We start from the raw sequence: 23,523 nt of genomic DNA, 5'->3' as shown, positions 1-23,523 counted from the left end.
TCCTAAATTCAGCTCATGTTCCTAGCGTCTTCGGAGGCCCTAGGAAACAGACTGGAACATTGGGTCCACATCAAAATAAATGCAGCTTAAAATCCGCCATCATCTCCCTTGACAGGTGAAATCTGTCAGATCTTTTCACTGAGCATAGAATAAGAAGACCTTTAATCTCCTTGGAGTTGGGGGTTAGGGGGGGACATCATTTTATCAATGTTTTGTTTTTTTTTTTAAATTCTGACGACTGCGCATATTCCAAAATGAAACTTGCATGGCCTCTTTGTCCTTAAGACCCGTTTCATCCGTGCCTGCTATTGTGTCCTTTGCCCTGCATTTCTCCGCAGAAGGAACGTACAATTTTGTCGGAGCTCGTGAAAGCCGGGTGCCTTGTAATGTAATTCAGTCGCATCACACAAAGGACTGCAGGTGGCATATTCTGTCCTCCGTCCGACCAATCAGCGCGCACAAGTCACCGCAGCTGCCTCCTTCTGCATTTATTTTTACGGCTACAAATAGCTCCTGCTTCTGCTGCGCACAAAGGATTTTATTCCCAATCGGATTTTTACAGATAGGCCTTAGATATTTTACCCCAGCGACCCCTGAAGCGTGATACTACGAGCCGGGGGGGTGTCGGAGCGGGGGGAGTCACTGCAGCTGAGTCGCGTGGAGGCCAATTAGGCAAAGTGGCAGCTTATTATTACGGAGTGACTTACCCAGAGCACAGGCTCACCCTACTGTAGACAGGCCACCATATGCAGAAGTCTTTGTCATGTAAATTTGGGTCTTAAAGGAGTCTGTGTCTAACTTCATATTCTCAAGCCCCCCAATTAACTAATCAGGAAGGACAGGTGCAAGAAAGTGCGTGTTTACCATCCGTGTCCCTAGTAATGATATCATAGGAGAAGAATAACAAGAACCGAACTCACGACAATGCGGATCTATTGAATCATAAACTCTTTAATTTCCCTGAATTGCATGAGAATTAATACAGTAAAAGGTGACAAGTAGAACCGGCTTTATCAGCATCAGTTACTGGAGAAAAAAACGGAAGAAAGAAAAAGGAAACCTTTTTTTCGAGAACCAAATCTCTGACATGCACTTAAAATTATTGCTGTTTCTTTCTATGTACAGTATAAATATGAAAGAAGGGAAGGTGCCCTACATCTACAGGTAAAAATGCCGCATACGGGATCGGGGAAAGAAGGCAGCTGAAAGGCTGTGGCCGTGCCATCAGTTTGCAAATGCACATCTCTAAAATGAAATGACGTCGCAGAATTAGTCGGTTTTTCGGTTATGTATTCTAACAAGGTACTATGAGAAGTTAACCCATTCCGGTGCCAGCACGCAGGGTCTTGTGAAATGTGCAGGCTGTAATGAACATGGAGGAGCGCTTGTGCTAATAGGTTAAGATTTTGCACCTATGTCTTCACCTCTGAACTAATGCAGCTAACGTAATGCAAGGCAAAGATCTGCCCCTCCCCCGAGGAGCGAGGGGGAGGTAAATGCATGCAAAGGTATATGAATTGAGGAGACGATGCAGAAAATTGCTTCCAGTGCTGCAAATGATTAAACTAGCATTTCTTCCAGTACCATAGACATAACAATGATCATTAATGGCTATCGTAATGATTGTCATTAAATCTACAGTCACAAGCAGTCTGAAAGAAAAGTCTGAAAAAAGGCTAGAAATTCAGGTCACCATAAACATCTCTGCCATGGCTTGTATTGGTTCCATCCTCCTCCTCCTCCATAGGTGTATGGACCTGCAATCAGCTCCTCACTATACCCAAACGTGAAAATATGTGCCTGTCCCTTTAACATAGATGGGTACTAAACAAGTGCCATTTGCTGCCGTCAGGGAATAGGGGGCATTCTGGCATAAACTAACAACAAGAAGAGTCCCAATTTTTTATAGGGTCTCCTCCCACTTTGTGCATCTATCAGGATTATTACACTGAGATGCAAGGCTTATTGATAGTTGTCAGACTTTATTGCAAGCTCAGAGCCCCTGTATCCCCTGTTTTTTATTGGATTTTTCCCATTGATGGCACTTATTTTATGTTGAGCTGATTCATGTATTTGTCTGATGCAGAGGATTGCAGAAATGTTGATCGCTCCACACTTCTGTACAGAGCAGAGATTAGATATCTGATGATCAAACCCCTTTGGCTGTCACAAGACATTATACAATGTACAATGCTGAGCAAGAGGGAAGAAGTCCCTCAAGGATTTCAAGTGATAGTCCTGATTGTGTTGATTAGGATGCAGGGCTTTAGGTGACCAGCTGTAACTGAGACTTAGCATATAACAGCATTTAAAGGGTTATTTTTCAAATAAAAACATATCCATCAATCAGAACCACAGAAATCCGAAAAACAGGGGTCTGTGAACCCCTTCCTAAATATATTTGAGCGACACATCATCCGTTTCCTTTCTATTCGTTTTCAATGGAACTGCTGGAGAAACCCAAACACAGCACTTTGCTATTTCCAGCAGTTCTATAGACAATGAATGGAGTGGCGCTCGAACATGTGTACTTCCGCTCCATCCAGAGCACTGTTTTGGAGATTTCTGGGGGTGCTAGTAGTTAGCCTCCATCAACCAGTAAGGGGGTAACTTTTGATTTTGGGTATAACTTTAATAGGTACATAAATCCTAAACTTTGCTTCCACATTTTTTCTGAGATATTTTAAACTGGGCAACCATTACTTGTTTCTTAAATCCCCCACTGCTCCTTTGGTCCCCAGCAATACCTTTAAAGTGATATTCTCATGTATTACATTGCTTTAATTAGTTAGATAGCATGAAATTTGCAATTGAGTGGCTTTATCTATCTCCTTTTTCATTGAGAGTTTTCATTTTTCATATTGTACAGTTGCATTCCATGGAGCTCGACCACCAGAACTTGCCCAGATCCTAGAGAGGGGTTAACTCCCAACATACCAGTCAGCTATCTCCAGCCGATTGATTTCTATACAGACGTTAGCTATTCAGTACCCTCCCCCTTTGTTTCTCAGTTCCTGACAAGCTGCTATTATAAATTTTTGGAAAATCACCAGCTCCTACTTTTAGCTTCTCCCAGAGCAGTTCTCCTGATGACATCTCTCACTGTTTGGAGCTATGTGCTTGATGAAATGCCCTGTTTACTCTTTGTGTAAATACAGTGATAACAGTGCAGACTGAGAACAAACCACTGATGGCTGAATGTGTTACAGCAGACTTGTGCTGAGCTTTATAGTTCTACTAATAATACAGTTCTGCTGCTCACCAGAACTGTCACTCAATCAGGAGAACCCTCCCTGACAGAAACCAGGAAGTAAGGAGACTGCATAGCTCTGAGCTGCTCAAGTGACAACTCCTCCGTGACAGAAACCATGAAGTAAGGAGACTGCATAGCTCTGAGCTGCTCAAGTGACAACGAGGAAAACCCTCTCTGCCAGAAACCAGGAAGTAAGGAGACTGCATAGCTCTGAGCTGCTCAAGTGATAACGAGGAAAATACCCGTTTAAGTGATGATGTCTCTGCAATCTGTTCTCTCACCATTGCGATCAATCAGTAGCCACCATAGAGCTAATTTGATAAAAACATATAAAAAAAAAACATAAGGAAGTCTAAAGGATTCCTTGGAGGACACACTATGGAAGACTCCTTTTAGTAGGAGATTGCCTTAAAATACCTGGAAATACTGAGCTGTATGGAAGAAACATCCATCCCAGTCTATGTCCAGCTGCAGTTATCGCTCCTTTCATGGCTCTGTATATATTCCAGTTATATTGCCCTGATTTAATATCTGTTCCTGTAGTGATTATTGACGGCTGAGTATTACTATCCCGAGCCCTGTGTACACTATACATCTAAGGCCATGATTTTCTTTTTCAGCTATTTGATACATTCTCTCTTGCGATGCAATAACACTGATAATGCAAGTAAGGCTTCTATTATCTAATAACTCAAGGCTCGTTAATAGTTCGGCATGCAGGAAAGTGGAAGAGACCCTAAACATTATCCCAGCGAGCGTTGCCTGAAAATTGCCCTCATCCCCTGTTTATAGTCTGATATAAGCAGGTCCACTGAAAAGCAAGGCAAGACTAGCGAAATCAGCTCTTAACGTCTGGAACTATGCATTACAATGTGTCACGTGTAGTAATACTGCATTCTAATTAACCTTGGGATGGCCCAGTGACCCCCTACAAGTGCTGTCAATGCATACCATTACTGCAAGGCTCTGTAAACGCCAGTGAATGTCTACTTTTTTTTGTTTTTGCAGTCATAATAAAAAAAAACATCTTGTTTCCATTTTGAGGTGACTTTTCCCCATATCAAGTCATGATCTCGTGATTACCCAGGCTTCCCTAGCAAACCTCAAGCATGCCGTAAAGCCAGCCTGGGCCATGGCTGATCAAAAATGCAATATACGATTTGTGTCTCAAAGTTGAGTGGACAGCAAGTCTGAAAGTACAAGCTTTGACAAAAGTGGCAGAGCTACCTGTGGCATGATTAATATTGGCTTCCTTTGAGTCGTCATGAGGTATAAAGTCAATGAGAAATTGCATAGGCTTTTCCAGTATCATCCAGGATCTCCTAGACGCTTGATCGTAAATGTGGGCCTGAAGAATACGTTCTATCTGCGTGTCGCAGACCTCAAGAGGAAGACAGTCCAATGCGATGAAACGTGCCGTTGTGTCCGTCGCTTTGTAACGCTCGCCTGTAAACATTGACCGCTCCTCCGTCTCTTCATTATTAACACCACATTCTATCCAGTCATTTTGCAACCACAAAATCAAAAGTCGTTAATTAATAAAAAGTAAAATTGGCAAATAAATAGTATAAATAACACCTTGTATAAATTACATGACTTAAATAAGCAGTTCAATTGCTTCAGACATTCGCCTTCACCCAAAGGTGGAGGTCGCATCATGATGCAGAGCGTAATAAGTTATAATAGTCACAATGCTGAGTGAAATTACCCCTTATTAATGCGGGGTGCTTAATAAATACGTGTATCAGTCATCCAAATATAGTGCATATTCTCATTGCTTTAGAAAACACTAGAGGTAACACTGTTTTGCGGGAATCTGCGGCAAGTTAATTGTAGTTGGGTGCCATTCCCTTTGCTATATAAATATTGGCACAACGTTGCCCATTTTTATTTTTTTCTGTACATATGTGCTTCCAAATATTAAATCAAGACACTGGAGGAAATCTTTCTGCCTTTATGTACAGCCAGTCAGGCTTTGGTGCCGTTGGGAAGAGCTTATGTGGGACATTCATGCGTTTGCTGCTTAAGCTTGCAAGAAACTATTTGTGCATTCATGACTAGGATCCTTTATGCTTTGTACATGGAAATTGGAAGAAGCGTGGCACAAAGTTTTTGGAAAAAATAATACGGATCTGTCGGCAGCAATGCCATACAATGGCACTACTCACGTCCCTTAAAAAATAATCTGACGCAAAACAGAAAAATGGCACCTGAGCCTGAGCGTTGAAGAGCCTCTCCATTCGATTGAGTCCCGTTCAGTTCTAACGTTCACATTTCATGTGGTTTATCTTAAGAAAGCTTGGCTTTGCACGTAAAAATTATTTTAAGAGCTTCAGCGGAGAGGAAGTAGAATTTCAAAAGATGAAGGAAAAGTGTGAAAGTTATATTGCACGGCTTGGAATAAATAAATTAATAAATAAATAAATAAATAAAAAGCAATGTGTGATATGGTCCGAAAAGCATGGTAAATTACCATGCTTTCATAGACGGTGGTGAAGTGCAATCTAACGTAACACTGTTATATGCCAAGTACCCTGATTTTTATTTTTTTATTTCAGTCTCTGGTGCCTTGTGCCATTGAAAAGGGCGGAGGGGCACAGTGGTTTGTGCCATGTTTAGTTGTGTACAGTTTTAGCATGTGCACTTGGCTTTAGCTTTGGACAGTGCACTCATGCTCCGAGCCCTTGAAGCAAGCCGACTCATAATGCTTGTTGAGATAGGACTTGAGAGCAAAGGTTTTTTCGCACCGCTTGCACTTGTAGTGCTTAAAGGCCGAGTGCGTCTGCATGTGTGCACGAAGGTTAGATCGGTCGGCAAAGGCTTTACCGCAGTGGGCACAACCAAAAGGCTTCTCACCAGTATGAGAACGCATATGGCCTTGAAGCAACCAGGGACGGCTGAAAGCCTTCCCGCATACATCGCACTTGTGTTTTAGGTTGTGTGTCAGGAGATGCATGGCCAAGGCTGGCATAGATACATACGTCTTGCCACAAGTTGGGCATTTTCTTGCCATTTTACTGTCCAGGCTCCTGTGAGTTTGCTTGTGCCGGCTGAGGTTGGAAGAGGTGGCATAGGTTTTACCGCATTCAGTACACGTGTGTCGCTGGTTTCCACGGGTTTCACCGCTACGTCTTGATCGGCCATCAGTGATGAAGAAAGCATCTATTGAGTAGCTGTCTGTGACTGCGGCTTCCCCGCTGAAATACCCGGCTGACAGACTGGACTGTGGGCTGTCAGGCTCGCTGTAATCATCATGAGTTGGTGTGTAGTCAGTTTCAGATGATGAAAATTTGCTTCCGCTTTTTTTCCCAACTTCGTAATCAGACGATGTGATACAGTCAGAATAACCTACAAGATGGACAAAATACAAACACTGCATTATCTCATCAAGTCTCAGAAACATCCATTCTCCTCACTGCTTTTCTCTTGTCATTGGATTACATGCAGGGTCATTTCTCTGGCACTTTTAGTATCCCATACAAAGAAATAAATATATCAGCCATTATGATTCTCTGGTATCATGAGCTCAGGGTAATGACACAAAGGCACTTAGGGTTAAGGGCAAGGATTTCACCTTAAACAATGGTTCACTGCAGTCACACACAACGACTTACCAGCGATCCCAAAAACGATACGACCTGATAGGGATCGTTGGTAAGTCGCTGGGAGGTCACAGGTGAGATGTCACACAGTCAGACCTTACCAACGATGCAGGAACGTTACAGGTCGCAGTAGTGACCTGTATAACGATCTCAGCAGTCACTGTGACCCTGTCACACAGTGTCAAACACAGCGATGTGTCCTGCCCAGCAGGACATCGCCTTTGAAGAAAATAGCCTGGACCTTTCTGCAACGACTAGCGATCTCACAGCAGGGGCCTGATCGCTGGTAGATGTCACACATAATGAGATCGCTAACGGGATCGCTACTGCGTCACAGAAACCGTGCCTCAGCAGCGATCTCGCTATGTGTGACGGTACCTTAGCACAAGCCAAGGGCAGGACAATGACAAGGCCGGTTTCACATCAGCGTTTTTTTGCCTTGAGGCAAAAAAACGCAAACTGCATGTGACTGGATCCTGTTGAATTTGAGTTGAACGCATGCAAACGCAAGTGTTATTTACTGGATCCTGTGACTTGCAGTTTAGGCTAGTTTCACACTTGCGTTGAACGGCATCCGTTGCATTGCGTTGTGTGACGGATGCAACGGATGTGTTGCATATAGTGGCACAACGGATGCAATGGATGCTGCAAAACAACACAATTCGTTTTTTTTTTTTGTTTTTTTTTACAGTTTTACCGTCGGCAGACTATTGTGAACGATCAGCTTATCGCTAACAGTAGTCCGCCGCCGGGTTATCAGCTGATCACTCACAGTAGCCGGCCGCCGGGTGATCAGCCAATCACTCACAGTAGCCGGCCGCCGGGCGATCAGCTAATTGCTAACAGTAGTCCGCCGACGGGTGATCAGCCGATCACTCACAGTAGCCGGCCGCCGGGTGATCAGCCGATCACTCACAGTAGCCGGACGCCAGGTGATCAGCCAATCACTCACAGTAGCCAGCCGCCGGGTGATCAGCCGATCACTGACAGTAGCCAGCCGCCGGGTGATCAGCCGATCACTCACAGTAGCCGGCCGCCGGGTGATCAGCCGATCGTTCGGTCGCCGACAATGTGTGCGGGTGGCGGGAGCGGGGGGCGGAGTGCGGTGGGTGGAGCCGAGCAGGGCCATGGCTGAGGACGTCAGTGCTGCTGGGACTGCATCGCTGGGGGACAGGTGAGTGAGTGTGAGAGTGTGTGTGTGTGTGTGTGTGTGTGTGTGTGCGTGTGATTGTGTGTGTGTGTGCGTGCGATTGTGTGTGTGTATACATACGGAGTGCAGGGAGGGGACGGAGCCGAGTGGGGAAGTGTCTGGCTGCCGGCACACATAACTAGGGTTCCTTGGTTACCCGATGTGTACCCTGGTTACGGGTGGAGGGAGCCAGAGAGAGCATGCACAGTGAAATCCAAAGGATTCCGCTGCTCAAGAAAACGTTACATGCTGCGTTCCTTCCGCCCGACGCAGCTTCAAAATAACGATGCTGCGTCGTCCGGCGGATGCAACGCTGACACTTGCGTTACAGTGCGTCATCTATACAAGTCTATGGAGAATAGTGCAGTGCATTAACGGACTGCGCTATTCTCCATAGTGACGGAATACGCTGAACGCAAGTGTGAAACTAGCCTTATGAGTCATGTGGTTGGGAATGAGCTGAATGGGGCTGGGCGGGCAGTAAAGTCATGTGATCGGGAGTGAGCTGACTCTGCTATGACAGCGTGGATGCACCTCTGGACGAGAGAGAGAGTGAGTGAGAGAGAGTATTAGTGAGAGTGTGAGTGAGAGTGTTTGTGAGTGAGAGTGAAAGTGTGTGAGAGTGAGTGTGTGTGAGAGTGAGAGGGTGATATTCAGGCCATGTTCTGTACTGCAAACAGGATCCTTCCTGCAGCATACAACCGCAACTGTTAAAACCGAATCTGGCGCCCATTGGAATACATTGCAGCTACTGCCGCAATGTACAGGATCCGGCGACATGCAGTTTTTGGACGGAGGTGAAAAACGCAACAAGTTGTGCTTTTGATAAAAGGTAAAAACTACAACTCACCGGATCCTGACACTACTGCACGCAAACTCATGTTGCCGCAAGTCCATTGACATTGCATTGAGCAGACAACGGATCCGGTAAGATGCGGTTTGTGTTTTTTTGCCGACCGGCGAAAAAACGCTGAAGTGAAACCAGCCTTACACCAAGGGAAGAGGACAATGAAACCCTGGTATATGGGTTACAGGATAATGATACACTGATACTGGGGGTACAGGATACTGATACATGGACTACAGAACAATGACACTGACAGCAAGGGTAGATGACAATAAAACCCTCGTACATGGAGTACAGGACAATGAAACACTGATACTGGGGGTACAAGATACTGACACTTGAGGTTCAAAATACTGACACTGACACATAAGGTACAGAATAATTACAGAGGACATTTGGGGTACAGGACTATAACACTGACACTTGGGGTACAGGACAATAACACTGACACTTGGGGTACAGGGTAAGGACACTGACACCAAGGTAGAGGACAATCAAAACCTGGTACATAGGGTACAGGACAATGATACACTGACACTTGGGGTACAGGACAATGACACTGACAGAGGGCACAGGACAATGACTGATACTTGGAATACAGAATAAGGACACTGACACCAGTGTCAGAGGACAATCAAAACCTGATACATTGGGTACAGGATACTGACTCTGACACTTGGCTTACAGGACAATGACACTGACATTTGGGGCATAGGACAATGACACTTGGGTACAGGACAATAACACTGATACTTGGGGTACAGGACAATGACTGATACTTGGAGTACAGGATAAGGACACTGACATTAGTGTCAGAGGACAATCAAAACCTGGTACATAGGATACAGGATACTGACTCTGACACTTGGGTACAGGATACTGACTCTGACACTTGGGTACAGGACAATGACACTGACACTTGGGATACAGGACAATGACACTGACACTTGGGGCACAGGACAATGACGCTGGGGTAGAGGACAGTGACACTGACAGAGGGTACAGGACAAGGACATACTGACTTTTGAGTATGGTAATATGACAGTGTAACCTATTAATACACAAGATGTTTCATTATGTCTATAATCAGATTTGCTCTGTTCCATGCTGTTGGGTTTATGCATCTGACGTTATCTAGCGGGTTCAGGACAGGTCAGCATACAGTATATGAATAATTCATAGCACAGAGAGGCAGCCGATTTGTAAGCAGAATAGTAGGTGCACAGTGCGCACCCCGCAGTGGTTTCCATAAAAAAAAAAATCCCCATTTAATTTTCCACTGACATCATCATGTTTACTGTTACATAATGAGGCCTCGTATTACCTCTATTACTTTACTGAACTGTCAGGAGAATTGGGACAAGAGGAAGGATTTGGTTTCAGACCATTACGAGGCTCTGCAGGCTTTTTATTTATCCTCAGCAAACAACTAGGAAAACTCTGATTCTGATTTAAATCAATAGGATCAAATGCTCATATTTTCGTATCAATTGAAGCAATTTCTTAAAAACCCAACCTCCCTTCTGCCCCTATGAAATACATTTATTTGCTTTTATATTTTGTTTTATTTTGACCTAGATTTGTTTTCACTGCAGTGAACATTGTTTAATGGTTATTATTACTTTACATACATAAAAATCAAGCAATTAGCTATTGGGCATCCACCCTTAAAACATATTTTAGATTGGTAATATATTATAATATGGATGGCGCTCCATTTTTTTGATGCAATAGTCCAAATTCCCTCCGCAGGCATAAATACATTATATAATAACATGCTGGCCACCACTAGCCATCAGGGGGATCAGGAGCTTACTACATACTGTCTGGACATTGAAGTCAATAATTATACAGTATACAGTAAGCTCCTGAGCTCCCTCTAGTAGTGGGTGCAGGAAGCTCAGATGTATGTTATTTTGTGTAACTGTCCACCTTTTTTCTATGGCTTTGCAGTAGTCCACACCAGGTTTCACATGTAACCTACTAAACAGTTCCGACATCATCACACCAAGCATTTTAAGGCATGTTCTTGAATATTAAGTACATTGTCCACAGTTGCTTCAGGTTTGTCAAGTGTTTACTATTACTTTCCTCGGCTCACCTTCAGCCAGAAGTCTTATCATTTTCCCTGTTATTGCTGACTTTTATGCTTTAAAGCTAACTCCAACTTACTAAGCTTTCACCACACAAACCCCTCAGCACACAAGTTACCAACTTCTTACAACTGTTCACATCTAGCCTCTGCAATCAAGTTAACACATCTGATCTAGTGAGTCTCCAGTTTGCAAATGCTACATTGCTATACCACGTTTAACCATTTTCTCACTACAAGTCACAGCTTGCTTAAATCTCTGCTATTAACCATTTTCCTGATGGAAGATACCAGACTTCTCTGTTATACCTGTGATTAACCACTGCCCTGCTGAAAGGTGGCAGACTGCATTGATTGACTAACTGCATCCATGTTGGAAGATACCACTTTACTATAGAGCTGTTATTTGTGTGTGTATCCGGACGCACAGCTCTGCTTCATCTCTGACACTTGTTCTTGTTTGTCTTATGCATAGGCTGCAGTCCTGGTCCTCACTGATCCATGTATCGGTCGTCAATACCTGCTCTACTATTCCATCGCCTCTGGTCCCTGATGCTCTCCCTGATCTACTGTTCAGAGAATCCACCCCACCAGGTGAGTTGTTAAAATTTTACATCTTCGCAGTAGATTTAGAGCTTTGTAACATAGAGCTCAAATTGTTATAAAGAACTGCAGTCCCTTTTCTTAATTTCCTAATAACCACAAAACAGAAGAGAACCCAAAACATCATTTAACATTTAACTGGCCTTGAAATGTCAACTATGTTTGAAGCTTTATCAACAGTTAATGACTATTGAATTTTTTTAGATAGGAAATGACAACAGTTTGTATATATGAGATAAAAAGAAATCTCAGACTTTGTGTGTACAGCCCTGCCAAATATATTGGAGTTTCTTAGGGGTACTTCACACACAGCGAGATCGCTACTGAGATCGCTGCTGAGTCACGGTTTTTGTGACCTCATTAGCGATCTCGCTGTGTGTGACACTGAGCAGCGATCTGGCCCCTGCTGTGAGATCGCTGCTCGTTACACACAGCCCTGGTTCGTTTTTTTATTGTTGCTCTCCCACTGATAAGCACACATCGCTGTGTGTGACAGCGAGAGAGCAACAATCCTGAATGTTAAGGGAGCAGGAGCCGGCGTCTGACAGCCTGCAGTAAGCTGTAACCAAGGTAAACATCGGGTAACCAAGGCGGTTATCCGATATTTACCTTCGTTACCAGCCTCCGCAGCTCTCACGCTGCCAGTGCCGGCTCCTGCTCCCTGCACACGCTAAAAGTTAAGCGGTGTGAGCTGGTAACTAAGGTAAACATCGGGTAACCATACCCGATGTTTACCTTAGTTACCAGTGTCCGCAGCTTCCAGACGCCGGCTCCGTGCAAGCGCAGCGTCGCTTGCACGTCGCTGCTGGCTGGGGGCTGGTTGCTGGTGAGATCTGCCTGTTTGACAGCTCACCAGCGACCATGTAGCAATGCAGCAGCGATCCTGACCAGGTCAGATCGCTGGTCGGATCGCTGCTGCATCGCTAAAGTGTGAAGGTACCCTTAGACAAATTAAGGCACAATTTTGAGATTGCAAGTTTCAGATCTCTGCAGAATTATAGCATTACATCAGATCTCTAAGATTGCAACACTCAACTCAAGACATTGACTAAAAGAAAGTCCATCCTGCCGATGGATCCTTGGGATGTCATCTACCTCGAAGTATTAGGTGACATCATCATGTGACTGTAGGATTGTGAAAAAGTTTATTTACTTTTTTTTTCTTTCATAAAACTATCAAAAACTACATGTGCCAAAAAGTTGTCTTTTATTCTACAGTATTCTTTCAGTATCTAGCATATTCCTTTAATTCCAGTGGATTCAGAAAAACAACTATGTCCATTCACCTAGTACCATTTGTATCATGTATGAATGAATGATAGATAGATAGATAGATAGATAAATAGATAGGCAGATGAATGGATGAAGAGTGGATGGATGGATGGAGTGATGAATGGATGGAGAGATGATGCATGAATGGTTGAATAAATAAATAGATTAGTGAATGGATGGATGGATAGATAGATAGATGATGAATGATTGAATGGATGGATAGATAGATGATAGATGGAGAGATGATGAATGGATTAATGGATGGATAGATAGATGATGGATAAATGGATAGATAGATATATAGATAGATAGATAGATAGATGGATAGATAATGGATGACTGAATGGATAGATGATGGGTGAGTGGATGGATGGATAGATAGATAATAGATAGATGATGGATGGATGGATGAATGGATGGATAAATAGATGATGAATGGATGCATAGATGATGGATTATTGGATGGATAGATAGATAGATGATGGATGGTTAAATAGATGGATAGAGATGATGGATGGTTAGATGGATGGATAGAGATGATGGATGGTTAGATGGATGGATAGAGATGATGGATGGATTAATGGATGGATAGATAGATAATGAATGAAAGGATGGATAAATAGATAATGGATGTATAGATAGATAATGGATAGATAGATGATGAATGGATGGATAAATAAATAGATGAGAATGGTTGGATAGATGATGGATTAATGGATAGATAGATAGATAGATAGATAGATGGATGTTAGATGGATGGATGGATGGATGGATAGAGATGATGGATGGATGGATTAATGGATGGATAGATGATGAATGGATGGATATATAGATAGATAATGAATGAAAGGATGGATAGATGGATAGGTAGATAATGGATGAATAGATCGATGGATGGATGGATAGATGGAGAGATGATGGATGGATGAATGAATGATGGATGGAGAGATGATGGATGGAGAGATGATGGATGGATGGATGGAGAGATGATGGATGAATGGATGGATGGATGGAGAGATGATGGATGGATGGATGGATGGATGGAGAGATGATGGATGGATGGAGAGAAGATGGATGGATGGAGAGATGATGGATGGATGGATGGATGGATGGAGAGATGGATGGATGGAGAGATGATGGATGGATGGATGGATGGATGGAGAGATGATGGATGGAGAGATGATGGATGGATGGATGGATGGATGGAGAGATGATGGATGGATAGATGATGGATGAATGGATGGATAGGTTCCCCTACTTGTTTTCTTTCTGATGCTTATGATTACTTAATAACCCATATATGTATGGACTAGAAGACTGCAGCAGACCTGCACGTGTCAGCTATTCTTATGATTGCAGATTCCCACATTTGTAAAATAATGCTCTTTCTCAGCCACAAGTTTATGACACCTGTTCCCACTGTCATCCCAGCTGTGACATTATTTACTGGACTCCTCTGTCGATAACTGTGATCTATTGATCTGCAAGATGAGCCCTTCTCGAGCTCAGCACGGAAGGATGATCTCTGCTGAGATACACATTACCCCACTGCTGTCACTGCATCTATATTCCTATAAACAGACGCTGCCGATGCTCTGAGCGCCCCGCGTTCACTTCCTATTTTTGCTTTTGATGGCTGTCAGGGAAGCGATGCGGCAGGATCCTACTTTTCTGTCTCTGCAATGGAATATATCAGCGCTCGGGCATTGTGACCCTTTAACTTCTCAGATCTCTTAAACCATTAGCGTGCAGTCAATATTCCATTTAATGCAAGCATTAGCTGGGGTCAGGAATCTCAAATACGCTGTCCATTTATTTTTCGCCTCTTAGCTTCAGCTTCCCCCACACACTCCCATGCTGTATAGCCTGTTCGGTGCCTGTCCTAAATATGCATCATTTGCTAAGCTTAAGAGATAAACCTGCTCCGTAGACCAGATGCCTGCACTGCACAAACCAAGCTTTGGGCTTTGACTGTTATTCTGTGCTTATGTGTGTGTGCAAAAGCGATGGCCAGTGATGTGCCTGTACGTATACATGTGCCATCGACAAGGCTCCTGCCCCTCCTCTGCAGATTTAATGCATGCCCCTTGTATCAAGGTGACACTGCAGAGCACGTGGAAAAACAAATCTCTACTTCTTGGCCTGCAGTGCCGTGGCTTCTAGAGGATGACATCTTCTCCAGATCTGCTGCTCCAGCCATAATAGATAAAGATTGCAGATAAGTGGAGACCACAAACAAGCCTTGGCTCTTGCACATTTCATGCTTTAATAGTGAAGGTAAATGCAGCAGCTCATTGTCTGCCGGCCTCAGACCGCTCCTGGTTATAGGAACAATGCAGCTTTATCAGCCTGTATGTTTTCTCCAGCTTTACCACCCAACAGATGCTTGTAACGGGGAAGATGTAATTAGTTTTGTCATTACAGGATTTATTGACTTTATGTGGAAATCTGCAGGCATCTGTAGTTATCTGGGCTGCTGTATGTTCACCAGGGAAAGGGGCTTCACCAGCATGTTTTTGCTTAGGGAAGCTCTTCCAGTTCCTAATGGGTTTTTGGGCTTCAATCTGAAGTGACAGCAATCATTCTTCTACCATGGGGACATTTTGTTGTCTCTGAGGTTACAATCTCTACGCTTGCTCAATATTCTATGGTCCCTTGAGCGTAAGGTTACACATGGTCCCACAACTCAACCAAATCAAGCCTTACTTTCCTTCAAAACCCCAAAATCAGACTGAAGCTTTATCTTATGTTGGATATATTCTGAGAAAATCCAATTAATTGAAAAACATAATTATGGAAATTGGAAGAAGGAGACCAATAGTAACTATAATTATGGAAGTTGGAGGAAGAAGAAGGAAACCAGTAGTAACCATAATTATGGAAGTTGGAAGAAGAAGGAGACCAATAGTAACCTTAATTATGAAAGTTGGAAGAAGAAGGAGATCAATAGTAACAAGATGAATGGAAACAATCATAGAAAACTCTGAAGGCCACATTAAAAAGACCGAAGATCCAACCGGAAGAGAAGATATCCTGAAGGCAAAATATGGTCATCAACTGTACACAGGTGTTAAAATGCAGCCGGCGTGCTCTGTGATACCAGATAATCTTCCACATCGTCTATCAGACACAAGAAATACAAGTCCTATCTTCTTAGGGCTACAGCATCGTCAAGGTGTAGAAGATTGACAAGTCCATTACCACAATCACCGCTGCCTGACTATCCATCTCGCTTCACAGATTGTTATTCTTCGTCATCTCTCTGCCTCCTTATTTGCAGATTGTGCAGTCACATGCTTCAGGTACAAAACAGCTTTCCTCAGCAATATTTCACACCTCTCCAAGCACACAGCAAGGTTATTTTCAAGAGCGTGACTTTGAGACAGGCGCTTCCTTCCAGATACCTTTCCCTTGTGAATGTATCATTAATGCCTTTTCTGAGAGGGGGCTCAGTGACACCTGTGTGATCTCAGATGACATTTTGTCAGGTTGTCAGGTGTGCCGAGTGTTGTGACATGTGTAGGGCTAGCATTGTTGTTATTGTTGGGCTGCAATGTAACACTATGACGAGTTCTCTGTATGGTGGATGTGGTGTGTGTCACTGTCACCTTGCAGTACTGGGGTCATGGCTTTGTATCTGATCGGGTAAAAACCACACAGACGTCTTGATATATCCAACATAGGTTACATGCTTTATCACAGAGGACGTTCATTAACCAAAAAGTGGAAAAATTGGGAAAAGTTTCAGAAAATTATGATATAGATTATGACCATGATATTTGTCATCAACTCCACAGGTTTCTGCCCGGACTCGGAGTGCATTTTCCTAATCTCATTATTGCAAATGAGACTGTCAAATCAGCATTTTTAACCCAAAATCTAGATCAGTGCCCTTTATCTTAATTCTATAGTTTAATGCCTGTGACATATATTATATATATATATCATAATTATGATTGATGACGAATGATACGGTCATACATGATTTTTGTAGAAATTATCTGGTCCACAAGACAACTAGTTATTGTGAGCCTTCAACACCTGACATGCCCTGTCATGGACGGTTGCTGGGATTTGCAGTACTCCAGCAAATGGGAAGTTACAGGGGGTAGTTTTATCTGGTGCAATGAATATATATATATATATATATATATATATATATATATAGTGTGCAGAGTCATAAGCTTCTCCTCTAGTGACGTTACTGTGAAGGTGTCTTGTCCTGTATGAAACCTATAAGGAATCGTGTTATGGATTGCAGCCTTGGAGGAAGATGTGCTTAGCTTGCAGATCTTCTGCCTTGGGACCACAAGTTGCATCCCAGTAGCAGAAGTACAGTACAAGGTTATACAGAAAAGTCTATCTATTGTGCACCATATAACACATGCAAGCCCTACCTGAATACCCCTCCCCCAACACAATACACATGGAATAAATATATTACCACCTAATAGTAAATTTGATCAAATAAACCAGTCTTGTAATTTTTTTCTTTTTAACCGCAGAAATCCCAAACAGATCCCATTCCCCCAGGATGGAGCCGCTTAAAGGGCTTTAGAGAGAGTCTTTTGGCTGCCTCCTGAACAATGAGGTCCCCGGAGAAAGCTTAGATCCCCTCCCCCCATCCTTTCTGTCCTCCCCTCTGTAAGGCTCTGGCATTCACTCCTCTAAAAGACATCAAGGGCTTGATAGTACAGGAATTAATACCCCGTCCTCAAAGAAGCGAAGAGCCCTCGCTACAAATACATCCAAGGAAACTATTGTTAATTGAGCTCTTATTCTACAGGTGACAGCAGGAAAACGTGGCTCCGCATCCGGGCCTGCATTGCTCCACACGTCTCGTAGAGCTGGGTTGACATTGGCTGACTTGTGAACTTTCTCATAGTTTTTGCTTTTCTATATATTTTTGGTAAACCATTGAACATTATTGACATAGTCTAGAAATTAGCGAGAAGGTCTTGGATAAATGGGACAAAGTCATACAATGAGGGTTAGGAGCATTTGAGGCCTGATAGCTACATGTGTCCAAAGTCAACAGTGGCAGAGAGTCCAATGAAGAGCAGAGACATGGCAGCCAACTCTTCTACCTGCGTTCTGCCATGCACAAAGCATTAATCTGATGATAAGGGACCATACCACGACCAATTATTCCACATACTCCTTATATTATAAAAATAGAAAAAAAAAATCCAAAAATTGATTCTAAAATCGGATTATTTCTTCAAGGCCGCATTAATTTAGGCAATGTTTGCAAAGTATATGTAATGCTCATCTGGACTTTGCCGGAGCAAACTTTTATCATCGTGTACAACAATATAGGACATAAAAAAATAAAATAAATTTTCCTTACGTATGGACAGATTTAGTCTGGTAGGACAATTCCCCAATGTGCCATGTAATGCTATGCTACTACCTAGTGGGTACATCTCAAGCTACATCCTCTACCGTCCATGCACAAGGTGCTGACTTACCGGTTTCAGCAACAGGGACTCCCAAGCTTCCCACAGTGCTGGTGAGCGACTGCCCCAGGACACAGGGATCATCAAAGTGGTGGTAATTTGATGCAGAAATCCCGCTGGATGAAAAGTCATCTAGTTTTATCTTCTTGACGAGAAAAGAGCGTGGCATGGTGAGATGGACAAGGGTCTCCTTTTGTTTAGCGCTAGTCTTTTTTTAAAGAGACGGGGGACGGCGGTTCACATTCAGCACTGGACAGCTCCGACTTTCTGCAGTGTGCAGAGAGAGAGGGAGAGTGAGAGAGAGAAAGGAGATGAAGGGAGCAGGAAAAGGAGGGAGGGGGGAAATCTGGCAGCAATAGCTGAGCTCAGCACTCATGCTGTCTTTATATGGGACGCAGGCCTGAGATCAGGTGGTGCTTTGCAATGGAGCTGTTTAGCTCTCTAATCCATCAAATGTCCCCCAGGACAATCATCACATTACCAATGAACCGGCTGTGCCGACATAGAGAAAGAGACAACCTCCTGCCTACTTACTTCTTATAGACAATGCAGTGGAAACAAGTAATGTGGCTGGAGAATAGGGAGGCGATATTTTATCCCGCTACCTTACATGCCTGCGCCCTGCAACTTGTGCTATTTCCAGAATGAAAGGACAAGGGAGCAAACTTTTCCCCCCATACCCTGACCTCAGCCCTCGTGTATGGAGGCAGGATACCCACATCTTATTAGGAATAAGACATTTATTTTTTAATCATTTTAATTTCTTCCATTCCTGATGAAGAGCCTTAAGAGGAGCATGCACACGACGTGAAGAAGAAGAAGGGGGCACTACGGAATAATCCCAGGAAGACTGGCATTGTGTAGATGAACTCTGATTCCTTTGTCTTGTATGCAACCAGTGTTTTAACAGCCTGTGAATCATAAAGGGAAAGTCCATATGGTGGTAGGAGGGGGAGGGGGATGGGAGCATCTTAATATCCCACATCCACCAAGGTGGGCAATAAACAGTGACCCTTGCAATTCTGCAACAAAAGGAAAGAGCCGCTCCATCTCTATATTATACAAAGAAGGAAGAGTATAACTGGCAGCCGGGGTCTGGTGTCGTCTATCATACCGGAGACAGCGCTGAACCTCCCACACATAGCTGCATGCGAATATAAATACACTCATCATTCCCTATATAGATTTATATATAATGTTCTAATGCAGATTGTGATGGCAGCCTGCCCCGCTCACATAGAAATATATCCCAAGTTCTTTACAGTGGGATATTGAAGGGCATATTTATTGAGCAGTGGGATATTCTGATTTTTCTTTGCAGCGTGCATCATATTCTTCAATGCAATGGGCTGATTACTACTGAGTTGCAACAGGTATCCATTTACATTGATAGGGCATAAATACTCAATTGTATATACAGTATTTGTTCCTCATCCTGGTGGATATGTTCCCCATCCTGGACCCTTTTCTGTTATATACAGTATATCACAAAAATAAATACACCCCTCACATTTTTGTAAATATTTTATTATATCTTTTCATGGGACAACACTGAAGATCTGACACTTTGATACAATGTAATGTAGTCAGGGTACAGCTTGTATAACAGTGTAAATTTGGTGTCCTCTAAATAACTCAACACACAGGTATTAATGTCTAAATTGCTGGAAAAAGAAGGTAAGTACACCCCTAAGTGAAAATGGCCAAATTGTACCCAATTAGCCATTTTCCCTCCCCTGGTGTCATGTGATGTATTAGTGTTACAAGTCTCAGGTATGAATGGGGAGCAGGTGTGGTAAATCTGGTGTTATCGCTCACACACTCTCTCATACTGGTCACTGGAAGTTCAACATGGCATCTTATGGCAAAGAATTTTCTGAGGATTTTAAAAATAGAATTGATGCTCTATATAAAGATGGCCTCGACCATAAGAACATTGCCAACACCCTGAAACTGAGCTGCAGCCCAGTGGCCAAGACCATACAGCATCTTAACATGACAGGTACCACTCAGAACAGACCTCGCGATGGTCGACTATAGAAGTTGAGTGCACATGCTCAGCATCATATCTAGAGGTTGTTTTTTCAAAATAGACATATGATTGTTGCCAGCATTGCTGTAGAAGTTAAAGGGGTGAGGGTCATCCTGTAAGTGCTCAGACCATATGCCGCACACTGCATCAAATTGGTCTGCATGGCTGTTGTCCCAGAAGAAAGCCTTTTCTAAAGATGATACACAAGAAAGACCGCAAACAGTTGCTAAAGAGAAGCAGACTAAAGCTGGGTTCACACTAAACGACAGCGACAACGACGTCGCTGTTACGTCACCATTTTCGGTGACGTAACAGCGACCTTGTAAGTCGCTGTTATGATCGCTACTTAGCTGTCAAACACAGCAGAAGCAGCGATCATAACGTCGCTGTGCTACATGTGCAGAGAGCAGGGAGTCGCGCTTAGCGCTGGCTCCTTGCTCTCCTACAGTACACATCGGGTTAATTAACCCGATGTGTGCTGCAGCTACATGTCACAGTTCAGAGAGCAGGGAGCCGCGCACACTGCTTAGCGCTGGCTCCTTGCTCTCCTTGCTACAGTATACATCGGGTTAATTACCCGATGCATACTGCAGCCACATGTCACAGTGCAGAGAGCCGGCGCTGGCAGCAAGAGCTGAGGCTGGTAACCAGCGTAAACATCGGGTAACCAGGGAAAGGTCTTCCCTTGGTTACCCGATGTTTACCTTGGTTACAGCTTACCGCAGCTGCCAGTGCCGGCTCCTGCTCGCTTCATTTCGTCGCTCTCTCGCTGTCACACACAGCGATGTGTGTGTCACAGCGGGAGAGTGACGACCAAAAAATGAAGCTGGACATTCAGCAACGACTGGCGACCTCACAGCAGGGGCCAGGTCGTTGCTGGATGTCACACACAGCGACAGCGACGGGACGTCGCTGCAACGTCACAGAAAATGGTGACGTAGCAGCGACGTCGTTGTCGTTGTCGCTGTGTGTGACACCAGCTTAAGGACATGGTTTACTGGAACAACGTTCTGTAATCTGATGAGAAAAGATAAACTTATTTAGTTCAGATAGTGTCAAGCCTGTGTGGCGGCAACCAGGTGAGGAGTAAAAAGACAAGTGAATCCTGCCTACAGTCAGGCATGGTGGTAGGAGTGTCATGGTTTGGGTCTGCATGGTTGCCAGCTGTGGGAATCTACAGTTCATTGAGGGAACCATGAATGCCAACATGTACCGTATTTTTCGGACTATAAGACGCACCGGACCATAAGACGCACCCTGGTTTTAGAGGAGGAAAATAGGAAAATAAAATTTTAAGCAAAAAAATGTGGTCATGACACACTTATGGGGCGAGGATCTGCTGATGACACTGTTATGGGGTAATGTCCTGCTCACATACTCCCTATCCTGCTCATATACTCCCCATCCTGCTTATATACTCCCCATCCTGCTCATATACTCCCCATCCTGCTCATATACTCCCCATCCTGCTGATATACTCCCCATCCTGCTTATATACTCCCCATCCTGCTCATATACTCCCCATGCTGCTCATATACTCCCCAGCCTGCTCATATACTCCCCAGCCTGGTCATATACTCCCCATGCTGCTCATATACTCCCCATGCTGCTCATATACTCCCCAGCCTGCTCATATACTCCCCAGTCTGCTCATATACTCCCCATGCTGCTCATATACTCCCCATGCTGCTCATATACTCCCCAGTCTGCTCATATACCCCTATCCTGCTCATATACTCCCCAGCCTACTCATATACTCCCCATGCTGCTCATATACTCCCCAGTCTGCTCATATACCCCTATCCTGCTCATATACTTCCCAGCCTGCTCATATACTCCCCATGCTGCTCATATACTCCCCAGTCTGCTCATATACTCCCCAGCCTGCTCATATACTCCCCAGCCTGCTCATATATCCCCATCCTGCTCATATACCCCCATCCTGCTCATAATATACCTGTTACGCTCACCGAGGAGCGGCGAGCGTCCGGAGGTGGACCCACTGGACCGTGCACCGGACTCCCCCGAGAAGGCGACCAGCAGCGAACCCCTATACAGGGACTGTGCGGCACCTCCCCAGAAGGCCTAAATGCACGCCAGCCAGGAACCGGTAGTAGGAGTCTCTGTAGGGCCAGGTGTAGCAAGGTTGTGACGTCCACAGCCGGCAGAACACGGAAACGGCACCGGAGATGTTCACAGCAGGTGACGTCCACAACAGGTACGGTACAGATAATGTCCACGGCAGGTAGGGCACGGTGACGTCCACTGTCGGTATGAGCGGTGACGTCCACTGCGGGTATGAGTGTATGGCCGGTGACGTCCACTGCGGGTATGTATAGATAGTGTCCACGGCAGGTATGGCACGGTGACGTCCACGGTAGGTATAAGCGGTGACGTCCCCAGCCGGAATGGTATAGATGGCACTACGGTGAGACACAGGATTAGAACCAGGTATCAAATGCACGGATATCAAATAATAGCACAAACGGATCTGGACACTGGCAATGCACTAATAGAGGCGTTGCTCGGGCGCCTGCTGCCGGGGGAGGTGAACCTAAATACCTATTAGGCAACAGGTGACCTCTGAGGTCACTTCCAGAAAATGGGGCATACCACTTTAAGAAAGGGGGCATGGCCTCACGCGCAGCTTAGAGTCACTTACAGCAACTCTGTGTGAGGAAGAGACTGCAGCAGGCCTGGGAGTGGGAGAAGCGTCTGCAGAGCCATGGGACCGGTAAGAGGAAGGCCTTCGCTGTCTGGGAGTGGGAGCAGGAGTGCACTTGGGAGCCATGCTGGGACTGGGCAGATGTGAGGGAGAGCTCCCCCCCTGGGGTCTGGTGGGACCAGGCGTTACAGTACCCCCCCCATGAAGTCCCCTCCTCCTCAGGAAGCTCCGGAGGAGACGAGGAGCATCCACGTCTTCCGCAGGTACCCACGTCCTCTCCTCAGGACCGAACCCCTTCCAGTCTACCAGATAGTAGGTTTTACCTCGGACCTCCTTAGCCGCAAGGATGGCTTTTACCTCATAGACGTCATCATCACCAACAGGAGGAGGCGAAGCCCCAGGATCACTGTGGAAACGGCTCAGGACCACCGGCTTGAGGAGGGACACATGGAAGGAGTTCGGGATGCGAAGTGTCGACGGCAGCTTCAACTTGTAGGACACCTCATTGA

At 44.5% G+C, this 23,523-nt stretch overlaps 1 protein-coding gene across 1 annotated transcript; it reads right to left on the bottom strand.

The window, feature by feature from the left end:
* Window positions 1-931: 931 nt before the first annotated feature.
* Window positions 932-18,715, bottom strand: SCRT2 (scratch family transcriptional repressor 2). The gene is made up of 2 exons (XM_075350521.1): window positions 18,330-18,715; window positions 932-6,601 (listed from the first exon to the last, which is right to left on the bottom strand). The coding sequence occupies exons 1-2, from the start codon at window positions 18,484-18,486 to the stop codon at window positions 5,904-5,906; spliced, it is 855 nt and encodes a 284-aa protein (XP_075206636.1). The 5' UTR covers window positions 18,487-18,715; the 3' UTR covers window positions 932-5,903.
* Window positions 18,716-23,523: the final 4,808 nt, after the last annotated feature.

The sequence above is a fragment of the Anomaloglossus baeobatrachus genome, chromosome 5 (assembly GCF_048569485.1).
Source record: "Anomaloglossus baeobatrachus isolate aAnoBae1 chromosome 5, aAnoBae1.hap1, whole genome shotgun sequence".
Lineage (NCBI taxonomy): Eukaryota > Metazoa > Chordata > Amphibia > Anura > Aromobatidae > Anomaloglossus > Anomaloglossus baeobatrachus.
This window is presented reverse-complemented; position numbering and strand designations above follow the sequence as displayed.

Excerpts from the sequence above, each read along its gene's own strand:
- SCRT2 (XM_075350521.1), bottom strand. The coding sequence starts at position 18,486 with ATGCCACGCTCTTTTCTCGTCAAGAAGATAAAACTAGATGACTTTTCA. Across the intron at positions 6,602-18,329 it reads AGTCCCTGTTGCTGAAACCG|GTTATTCTGACTGTATCACA; the intron begins GTAAGTCAGCAC and ends TCCATCTTGTAG.